We start from the raw sequence: 11,991 nt of genomic DNA, 5'->3' as shown, positions 1-11,991 counted from the left end.
TCAAAATCTGATTAATCTTAATTATTAAAAATCTTATTTTTTAATTTTTTAATTAATTTTTAAACAAGTTGTTTAAGTTAGTTGCAGGATGAGTTGGTCCTGTACTTTCTCTTCTCCTCCATGTTCTTCTTCCATTCTTTTCAGCTAATTTTTTTTGAGAAAATCTAGGGAAATAATTAGGGTACCAGCCAACTCTACTAACTACAATGTGGGTTGCAACAAAAAAGCCTAATAACACAAAAAAAAAAAAAATCTCAGAACATTACTCAAACCTAGCCCTAATTTGATTACTCACTATTACTCACCGTGAAAATAAAAAAATACAACTGTACCTCTTTTTCCACTCCTACTCCTAACCGCGCCGTACTTCATCTTCTCTGTTAGCTCCGTTGCCGGGAAATATCATTGCCACACCAAACCATGCCAACATACAAACTCATCACCAATATTGTTAGAGACGCTTGTTCTAACCAAATTTTAAAGCAATTCCATCTTTATTTTTGAAGAATAATTGCTTCCTAGCTGATGGAACCCTGCGTAGTTTTACTCCCTAAAATTTAGTTTTCTGATACAAGCCACGTCAAAATATCCTCTAGAAATCACATTTGATTTTAGAATTATCCATTAAAAAATATTAATTTTCAATGAATTAAATAAAGTAATTATTTTAATATAGATATTTATTAAGGAAGTATCCAGCCATTATTCAAATCATTCATCCTCAAAACTCTTTCCAAACAAATACAAGAATATCAAACTTTACATACCTTGAATTGGCAGACCCATAAAGGTACAAAATTTGTGTTTCATTGTTCTTTATATATAAGACTTAAATTAGGAAAACTATTCAGCTTCACATAGTGGAATCTTGGAAGCTTCGATTGCTCTTTTTCCTTTCTGGTAATACTGGAAGAAGATATCGGTATAATTTTTCACTGGTGTGTATGATTTTGGCCTTGACTCGTTCACTAGCTGCTCAATTGGTCCAATCTCTTTATCTGAATCCGGAGTGAAGAACATAGCTATAGTAAGCCTGTCCTTTTCTTCATTTACAACTACTCTGTGGATTGGGCTACGAAATATTCCATTACTCATGATCTGTTCATTATGTTCAGCAGACTATGTTAAACTTTTTCTTTATAAATATCAAGAAGGCTTAAATCTGAACAGGCAAGCAAGTACATCATCATAAACAAGTAAATTACCAATACAAAACCCCATCAGCATGTAGGTGTAAAGACTCGGACCTTCAAGACAGAACCCCAAGCAAGAAAAAATTACTATACAACTAAGAATCAAGGCTGCGTTTTTTATTGTCTCAAAACAGCGCAGATAGACTCAATACTTTTGATTATGGATGCCAACTGCCAAGGGCTGTTATCATTTTCAGCTATTTCTGTCTTTAAAATTTTGTAAACAAAAACGAGATCAGAGGTTTTTTTTTTGTGAACAACCAAGAGAAAAAAACAAAAGAGCAGAAAAGAAAAAGAAAAGAAATCAGGTTCTTAACAGTAAGAGAGGACAAACCACCTCTGGTGGCTGGTGCCAAAGGTGAACCTCATCAGTTCCGCTACCTCCAGATCCCATCTTTGCCAACCGATCTGCCACGACATTAGCTTCTCTCGGGATAAGCTCAAAACGAATATCCCAATCCCTTCTTAACTTCAAGTCAAAGATCAGTTGTATTACTTCTTTTTCAAGATGCCAGAGTGGAACTTGCCAACCAGTCACTAGCTCAAAAGCTGCTGCGCAATCTGTCTCACAGACAACAAGCTTAAGACCCGCCTCCCAAGCCCAAGCCAAACCTTTCCATATACTCCACAACTCCATCTTGATGACACTAGATCCAAAGGAATTTCCTGAGCATCCCATTACCCATTGACTGGAGCTATCGCGAATTACCCCCCCAAAACCAGCACAATCATCCCCCAAGTTCACATTCTCATCACAATTTAACTTCCAAGCACCAGGTTCTGGCGGAGACCAAGACAGAGGTTTTAATTCCTGGATGCAACACACTCGATTCTGAGTTGTATATTCAAAATCCACCATGCACCTGCGAGCCTTGTATGCAATTGACCCAGCAAATCCAAAAACTCCCTGAAAATTACCCATATTTCTGTCTTGCCAAATTGACCATATTATAGCTGCAAATTTGGAACAACCTTCATTGAGGAGGTCATGCTTGAACCAATCGTGCACCTCGTGAGAGCCAAAGAAACACACATCAGAAAAACCTAGAGAAACCCAAACTGATCGCACCACTTCACAATCCCGAAAACAATGAAGAATTGTCTCCGGAAGTTGATTGCAACGTGTACATAAGGATGAGGAGGAGAGATGTCGCCGAAAACGCAAATATTGAGTTGGTACAGTATCATGAAGGCAAAGCCACACTAAGAGCCTCAACTTTTCAGGGACCCGCGCCTTCCAAAGCCAAAGCCAATTGATATTCCTATCCCAATTCAACTTATTCTGAATTAACCATAAATATCCTTGTTTAGCAGAGTAAAGAGTGTGCTCCCAACTCCAACCCAAATCACGACCAGAAGCCGAAATATGTACTAAACTAAGAATGTCTTCCCTCAAGTCCCTAGGAATAAAAGAGTAAATCCTCTCCAAATGCCAAACTCCATCACGGTAAACATCTTCAATGGTCAAAGCAGCCTCATAGATATCAAGAAATTCAACCCTCGCTCCTACTGGCCCAGAGTGCAACCAAGAGTCAAACAAAAAATTCTTAGAAAGAGCTCCCACTTCCCAAACAAACCCTTCCTTTAATACGGAAGCTGAGTGCACAATAGACTTCCATATATACGATGAAGAACCCATTGCTTTAACTGCAAATAGGTTTCTATTCTGGAGGTATTTCTGAAGCATAATCTTGACCCACAGTTTCTCTTGATTCATCAAAATTTGCCAAACTAGCTTTCCTAATAAAGAAAAATTGACCAACTGCAACTCCCGCAAAGCAAGACCTCCAAACTTTTTCGGAGTCGTCAAAACTCTCCAAGATGCTAAATGAAGACCACGGTGATTATGACTACCACACCAAATGAAACTTCTAGTAATCTTATCAATGTTAGAGCACACACCTGATGGAAAAAGGCTTACTTGCATCCTATAAATAGGTATAGAAGATAAAACTGATTTAGCAAGGCAAATCCGACCAGTTTTATTAAGGAAGCGACCTTTCCAAGATGCTAGCCTATTAGTAAGCTTATCAACCACATCATTAAAATCAGCTTTAGTAACTCTGCCATGCTTGAGGGGGACACCAAGGTATTTTCCCAGAGAATTAGCAAATCGGATAGAAGAAATACCAGTGAAGAGATCCTTGCGTTGTCTAGAAACATTCATAGAACAGATAGCACGAGATTTGTCAAAATTCACCTTCATACCAGATGCTCTGCAAAAGGTGGCCATAGTGTCCAAAACATGAAGCACTTGAGATTTCTTCGCTTTGCAAAAAAGGATAAGGTCGTCTGCAAAAAGGATATGGGAGATTACAGGACCTCCCCTAGACACGGTCACTGGTTTCCATCTACCAACCTCCACTTGCCTAGCAATGAGGCAACTCAACCTCTCCATACAAATAACAAATAAATAAGGAGACATCGGGTCTCCTTGCCTCAAACCCCTCTTTGGCTGAAAACCATCCAACCGGTTACCATTCTACATTAGAGAAAGGGAGGAAGACTTTACACATTTCATAATAAGAGAAACAATAGTACTTAGAAAGCCAAGCATTAGGAGAGATTGCTCCAAAAACTCCCAGCTCACCCTGTCATAAGCCTTTTCTAGGTCAATTTTAAAGTAAGAACACCTTTCTTTGATTTGGTTTTCTTCATAAAATGGAGAACTTCCTGAGCTACAATGATATTGTCTGGGGCACCCCTTCCAGGAATAAACCCTCCCTGAGGGCCAATAATATCTTGTAGAAAAGGTCGTAACCTCTCCACAACCACCTTAGTTATAATCTTGTATATGACATTACAGAGGCTGATAGGACGAAACTCTTTCATGCGAGACGGGTTATCAACTTTAGGAATCAGCACCACCAAAGTGTCAAATAGAGTACTATCCAGATCAAACCCAGCGAAAGCCTTCTTAACAAGTTTCCATACCTCTGTACGAACCACTTCCCAATATTCCTTGAAGAAAAAAGCCTGAAAACCATCGGCACCTGGGGCCTTAAAAGAGTTCATGCCCATAACCACCTTCCTAACCTCTTCTTTAGAAACATTTCTTGTGATACTTTCAATAGCTTCACGAGATAAAGAAGGTAATTCCTGATCCCCCATCACATCAAGTTCTACATGTTCCACATTACAAAAAAGATCTCTATAAAATCCAATTGCACATTCTTCGAGTTCTTGCGGATCAGTACTCCATCTTCCATCCTCCAAAAACAACCCCTGAACCTTGTTACGCTTCCTCCGCATAATGGTTTGCATATGAAAGAACTTAGTATTCCTATCTCCAAATCTGACCCAGTGCTCTCGGGATTTTTGATACCAAAACAACTCCTCTTGCATAAGCAGATTACTATATTCAGCCTGTAACTCCCTTTCTTCCTGTATAAGGGATAAAGCATCAACTCTCTCTATTCTTTGTTGGATACTGGTCACACGCCTCTCCAATTCCCTCTTTCTTTTAAAAATATTCCCAAAGACATTTCGGTTAAAGGCCAAAGTATCATCTCTGACCTGAGAAAGGCAACGAATAGGATTGGGTCTACCCTTGTCCCAAGCACCCCTGACCACTGACGAAAAACTTGGGTGATAAGACCAAGCTACTTGAAAACGAAAAGATTTTACCCCGACTCTTCTATCATTACCTTGACATCGCACCATAATGGGACAGTGGTCAGAATGCATCCTCGCCAAATTCTCCACATAGCTTTCCGGAAAACGAAAACACCAAGCATCAGTAGCCACAACCCTATCCAGCCTCTTTGAGATGAACCGATTACCCTGCATATGTCTGAACTAAGTGTACAAGGATCCATGAGCTCCCAAATCAATCAAACCACACTCATCTAGGAGAGCTCCAAACCGCTCTGCCCTTCGAGAGACAAAGTTCCCACCTTTAAAATAGAAAATGATATTTTATTGTTTTTATTTTTTATTCTTTTATTCATAAAATTTTAAAAACAGAAAATACTAAAAAATGAAAACACAATCCAAATCTACCTTAAGTCACTAAAAAAACAAAATTTGGGTACCGTACTGCTGTAAGACAGAAGAGACAAGAGAACCGGAATTGAGAAAGAAGAAAGACTAGCTTGAATAAACAATTTGATTAAGCTTTTTGAAAAAAAAAAGTTTAAAATACAAAAACTTATATTAAAAATAACTTATATATAAATTATTTTATGTTTGTTTTTTTTAATCACAAAAGTGCTTATTTTAAAGAAAGAGTAATAAAAAAACTATATATTACAGAAGAAGTCATTTTTTTAAACTTTTCTATAAGAGTACTCTAAATAAATTTTTAGAAAATCGCATATTAGTCTTGAAAATTGTATCAAACATTAATGTTGTAACTTTTCATAAATTAAAAGTTAAGAAAAGTCACTTAAGTAGCGTCTGTTTATAACTAAGGATATGATGTTGAAATATAGATATGGGAATGGATCCTCTCAATTGTTAAAAAAAAATTGAGTGTAAAGTGTGATCTCTAACCATTCATTACTCTCTCTCTCATATTTATTTTTGGTCATACTTATAAAATTAATGGTGAGAGATCACACTTTATTTCCTCAATTGTAGAAAAAAAAATTGAGAAGGTCCATTCCGTGTTTAACATGTAAGACATAAAAAGAGACATTGTGTCTTGAGATACTAAATTAGTATATATTGTGTCTTTTCTAACAGAAATAACATAAAAACACTAAACAGAAACACAATTTATTTTTTCATTTTTTTTATTATCATTATCAAATTTTTATAATTATATTTTTTATCATTTTATTTTTTCTTCTAAATTTTGTATGAATAAAAAAATAAAAATAAATTAGACTTTTTATTTTTTCTTCTATTTTTTTGTGTCACATTCTTAATATCTTATCTTTTCCTATTCTTCAAACCAAACATAGCCATATGGACATATCCAAACTGACCCTTAAGCCGATTGATGAAATTGTTCTGCCATGTCTTCATTCTTTTGTTATAATATTCCTACTTTACCCCTTTAAAAGTTTCTCATTTTAAGTCCTATCTATTATAAGTTTATAACCAAACATGATACCAAGAGACCATCCTGGTGAAAGAACCAAACTATTTAACGCAAGAGCATCTCCAATCTAATAGAGTGCTTTTGGAATTTTAAATTTGACATGTACAGGAAGTGGATTATTTACAAATTTTACTTTGCATTAGAGAGAGATGATTGATGAAATGAAATGAGACTAGAGCTGAGACAGCTTCACTTTAGTAGAGAATTACTTAAATTTTATCACCTTATATAAAGTGTAAATTAAATTGAAACTAAATATTAGAATAACAAATTTCACGTATAATCTCAAATTAATATTTATAACATTTGGTCCTACAAATATGAATGTATCATTTTGTGAGATCCAAAATAAAGATAGATGCTCTAAGGACACACACTCTAGCTACTACCCATGTTCAGCCGCCTATGTTAACTCAATCACTTACTAGTAAACATGAACAAGCTTTGCCTAATTCATAGTAACAAAGAATATAGGATGTGCGAGTTGTTACCTCTACTTGATCACCAACATTAATTAGGAGAGCATCAGAGATGATGGGAACTTTGAACCAACGATTATCTTTGAGGACTTGGAGGCCATCAACTTCTTTATCCTGCAAAAGATAAGTAACAGTTGATCCGTCGGCGTGCGGCTTCAGGCCGAGGACATGATCCGCCATGGGACAAGGAGGGTAGTAGTTGAATCTCAAGAGCATTGTATCTTTGTCTCCGCATTCCTTCAAGAGACAGTACTCTTCCAAGTTCAGTGACTTTGCCATGCCCTTCAAAATCACTTCGTTTAGCAATTTTAGCCTTTCAGTATACTCTATTACAGTTGTCCTACATCATGACACCCATTCAAATTAGGGACAATTATGTCTACCTAAAATATTTTGTATCCCATCCCTCATTACAACCAAACAAAGTATATAAGAACAATTTTAGTAGAGTAAACTACCATTTCTATCCATAGAAGTTCCGAATATTTGACAAATCTAATCATGAATAAACAAAACTAATTTTGTACCTGTAAAAAATGAAAATCTGTCATTTCTACCTATGAATAAAATTAACGTTTGGACAATTTTATCACATAAAAACCATCTTTCGTAGATACAAAACTAATTTTGTTCATTTATAGTTAAATTTGTCAGCATTTTAAAATTTTATAGCTAGAAATGATGGTTTACTTTTTCTATCTCAGAGTCACTATCTATGGTTGGTATAGGTGTCTTTGGGAGAGGCAAGAATGAGAGTAAAATTTTGATAATCTACCTAAACTTTTTATCTACATACAATATACCTGAAATCATTGGGTTTTTCTGGCCAGACTTTGAAGTTTCTCTGTTCTTCAGGCTGCACTTTGAGGTATATTCTGTCTGTCCAATCAAGCTTTTGATCTCTGAAATATATAATATCACTTCCATATCCTTCCATGTCATTTGGTTCCCTTGCATATATCATTTTTTCTTCTTTTGGAAGTTCAAAAAATTGCTTTGAAACTTCTCTAACTTTGTCAAGAAAAGAGCTTGACATTCCATGGTTTATTGCCTGAATCCCACAAAAAATTACAAGGCCTATTAAACACGTAAATAAAACGTGAATATCATCTAGACCCAAAAGAAAAAATAAAAAAGAACAAATCAAAGTGAATATCATACTTGCCATTTTCAGAATGAAAAGGGATGGGTTTAGTTTTTTATTTTTAGAATCTTTTATTTTTAAAATTTTATATTATTCTAAAACAACAAATACTGGAAACAAGATAAAATTTGCACAAAAAAAGTTATTAGAAATTCTAATTCATTCTCCTAATTATGCTCCTAATTTTCAAATAAAGAAAGTTAAAAAATTTTATCTTTTCATTTTTTTAAAAAAAATAACATATATATTTAAATTTTTACTCATTTAAGCATTAAGAAAATAATTAAAGAACGGAATTAAAACTTCAAATCCTTACCCAAATTAAATTTATTTCTAAAAAACCATTGTTACAGCATTCTCAAATTGTTTTGATTGGAGCGTAGAAAGACTTATAGTTGTATATACTCCTATTTTTGAATAACATTTTTTACATTAATTGTGATATTGTTCCCCGTTTCTATAACAAGGCTACAAGAAATATGACCTGTGGGTACCTTTTTTTTTCAAATCACGTTCAAAAAGTGTAGCCAAAAAGTAGTGATGGTGGCGTTTGTTCATAATTTTGGCCACACTTTTCATGTTATATTTGGAAAACGTGGCTATTAATAGTAATGGGCACCATTTCGAAACATGGCCAAGTTTTTAAGAAATGAAATAATTGCCTGTGAACAATCATTTTGTTGTAATCACGGTGAGTTTAGTTTGTATTGTGTTTTTTATTTTAGAATTTTTTGTCTTTAAAATTTTGTAAACAAAAAAAAAATAAAATAATAAAATCCTATTTTTTATTTTCATCACTTAATTTTACTTTTTTTTTATGAAATCCTAAAAACTGAATATTAAAAAAAAACGAAAATATAAACTAAATGCACTCTAATTTTTTTTAAAAAATAGAATATGTTTCATATTTTGAAAAAAAAAAACAGTACCTATTCTTTCGTAAAAGTAATAATCTATATATAATTTTAAATATCATAGATATAATTATATATAAGGTTAAGTACTTTTTCCATTTCTAAGGTTTGGAGTGAAAATCAAATTCGTCCCCGACCTTTTTTTGTTATTAAAATCATCCAAAACGTTATAAAATCATCTTTTTGTTTATAAACAACATTTTTTTCGGACAATTTTACTCTTAAATAAAAATAAAAAATATTAAAAAGAAAATAAACCACCCCACCCCACCCTTTACCCCATCCTTCCCACCTAAAACAGAAAAACAAAAAAAAAAAGAAATCAAAAGACACAGAATAAAAGAAGAGAGAAACAGAGAGGAAGAAGAAAGAAAAAGAAAGGAAGAAGAGGGAGGTAACTGCGGGGTAGAGTGCGGCCGCTGCCGTCGCCGGTGTCGTGGAGAGAGAGAGAGAGAGAGAGAGAGAGAGAGAGAGAGAGAGAGAGAGAGAGAGAGAGAGAGAGAGAGAGAGAGAGAGAGAGAGAGAGAGAGAGAGAGAGAGAGAGAGAGAGAGAGAGAGAGAGAGAGAGAGAGAGAGAGAGAGAGAGAGAGAGAGAGCTGCTCTATCGGCGTCGAGCTCCATCACTGGCGTCGAGCTTCTGGTGGTGAGGGGCTCTGCTCTTTCCCCTCGCTCGATCTGTCCTCTCCTCAGCCACAGCTGCGACGGCGACGGCAGTAGCTTTCCATGCCGTCGCTTCTTCCTCCTCTTTCCTTCAACCGCGATGGCGATGGACGGCAGCAACACCACCCCTCTTCTCTGAGTTTTTCTCTTCTCTCTTTTTTCTCTCTTTTCTGTGTTCTCTCTGCTAAGTTTGAAGGATTGGAATTTTGAATTTTCTATCTTGAATTTGAATGTAGTGTTGTTAATAGATTTTTGAATTTGAATATATTGTTGTTGATTCTGTGTTAACTTTGTTTGATTTTTTTGACATTAAAAAAAATAGTTGGTGTTGTTGTGATGGATTTTTGTATCTGGATATATTGTTATTGTTGATTCTGTGTTGGCTTTGTTTAATTCTTTTGAAATTAAAAAAAAAATAGTTGGTATTGTTGTTGTTGAAGATTTGAGTGGAGAGAGTGAAGTAGAGAGGAGGCTGAGGTAAAGGGTATAGTGAGGAGGATAAATGGAAAAGATGATGATGAAGGGTATTTTAGTCTAAAATTTAAAAAATGATGATTTTATAACGTTTTGTAACGTTAAGGATGATTTTAATAACAAAAAAGGTCGAGAACGAATTTGATTTCACCCCAGATCTTAAGGACGAAAAAAGTACTTAACCCTTATATATATTATATTTATTTTTTTTTTCATAGCAAAAAAATTAAACTAATAGCTTCGGATAATAATTTTATAACTTTTAAATTTGAATTTTACTATTCATTGTTCTTTAAGGAAGTGTTTGTTTTGAAGTACTGAGACAGAGATTGAGAGACTGAGACTCAGTATCGTATTTGTTAGTTCAGAGACTAGTACTAAAATTTCTGTCTCTGTCTCTAAAATTTCAGTATTTCAGTACCTCCAAAAAGTAGGGACACAGGGGACTGAAATTTTTAGAGATGGAGACTGAAACTTTAATAACATTTTATACCTAAAATACTTTCATTTCAATTAATTAATTCTAATTTTACCCTTTGTGTAAATTAAATTAGAGTTTCATTCTTGTTTCAATTCCTGTCTCCCATTTTTCACTAAACAGAATACTGAGATTTATTTCAACCCCTGTCTCTTAGTCTCTGTCTCTCAGTCTCGGTCTTTCCGTCTCTGTCTCTCCACCAAACGCTACCTAAATACGTATATTGATATCAAACCATCGTTAGCCTTAGCGGTGGCCGCCTTCTTATAGATCATTAAATAAAAGTGCGGAACATCCTTTTTTAAATACTTTTTATTGGTGTTTGCTTCGTATGACTATGAATTTATACGTATCAGATAAAAATACCACAAATAAATTATATTATTCAGATCAGTATTTAATTTTTTTCAAAAAAATATATATTATATTATTATGTTTACAAAAAAAATTTATAATTTAATAAAAAATAAAAATTATCCTTTTATTTAATTTTATAAAAAATCTAAATTTTTTATGTTTGACAAAAGTTAGTTTTTTAAATTAATCAAATTTTAAAATTTAATTTATTTTAATTTCATATTTTTAAATTTTAAATAATTTAAAAAATAAAACAAAAACATCTAAAAAAATATTTTTTGTTTTTTTTATTTTTTAATATTTTTTTTATCGAATTCTTACATCTTCTTCTTCTCTTTCATGTTACATCTATTCCCACTTCTATTATTATACCACTCATTCTAAAAGGTTCGTCTCCCTAAAATAAGTGATGTTAATAGCAGAAATGTGATAGACATAGAGTAAAAAAGAAGAGAAGGATAAGGAAAGAATCAAAAAATAAAAAATTTATAGAGATGAAGAATAATTTTTTAATTTTTTTAGATGTATTTTTGTTTTGTTTTGTTTTTAAATTATTTGAAATTTAAAATATAAAATTAAAATTAATTAAATTTTAAAATTTAATTAATTTAAATGAAATATTTTTGTAAAATTAAATAAAAAGATGTTTTTTATTTTTATTAAATTATAAAGATGTTTGTAAAAGTAATGATATGATATATATTTTTTTAAAAGAAAACAAAATGTTGATGTGGATAATATAGTTCAATATCATATTTTTATTTGTCCATATTTTTATCGTACCAATATGTATAAATTTACTGTCATAACGAAGCAAATGTATAAATTTTTAACCATCTTTAAAATAATATATAATTTGTCTTATGTGACACATTAACTTTTGATTAGTTGATATTTTAATCTGATTACTAATTAAATTAATAATTTGAGTTGTTTAAATTTAATCAAAATTAATATTTTAAGAAAAAAGGATAAAGAGGTCCTCAATGTTCTAAAAACCGGTTCGAACTGGCCGGTCGAACCGGTCGAACCGTAAACCGGAAGCTGAAGTGGTTCGGATAATAAGGAAAACCGCAGAATTTGAAAATCGGCGTTGAACCGACGAACCGGACGGTTACCGGTGGGTCGAACCGAACCGGGACCCGGCCGGTTTTTTACCCTTGCAGCAAACGCTGCTGTTTTGCGCGTTTTGGGAACCCTAATTCCCTTTTTGCCTTTGCAGTTCGCACTTTCGTCCAGGCTCCA

The 11,991-nt window shown here is 33.5% G+C and overlaps 1 protein-coding gene across 1 annotated transcript; it reads right to left on the bottom strand.

Annotated features, from left to right (window-relative positions):
• Window positions 1-823: 823 nt before the first annotated feature.
• LOC107647237 (protein LATERAL BRANCHING OXIDOREDUCTASE 1-like) lies at window positions 824-7,767 on the bottom strand. Its single transcript, XM_016351339.3, has 3 exons — window positions 7,523-7,767; window positions 6,732-7,059; window positions 824-1,098 (listed from the first exon to the last, which is right to left on the bottom strand). Exons 1-3 carry the CDS (start codon window positions 7,753-7,755, stop codon window positions 844-846), a joined length of 816 nt encoding a protein of 271 aa, XP_016206825.2. The 5' UTR covers window positions 7,756-7,767; the 3' UTR covers window positions 824-843.
• Window positions 7,768-11,991: the final 4,224 nt, after the last annotated feature.

Source organism: Arachis ipaensis, chromosome B6, assembly GCF_059453495.1.
Source record: "Arachis ipaensis isolate K30076 ecotype BB chromosome B6, ASM5945349v1, whole genome shotgun sequence".
Classification (NCBI taxonomy): Eukaryota; Viridiplantae; Streptophyta; class Magnoliopsida; order Fabales; family Fabaceae; genus Arachis; species Arachis ipaensis.
This window is presented reverse-complemented; position numbering and strand designations above follow the sequence as displayed.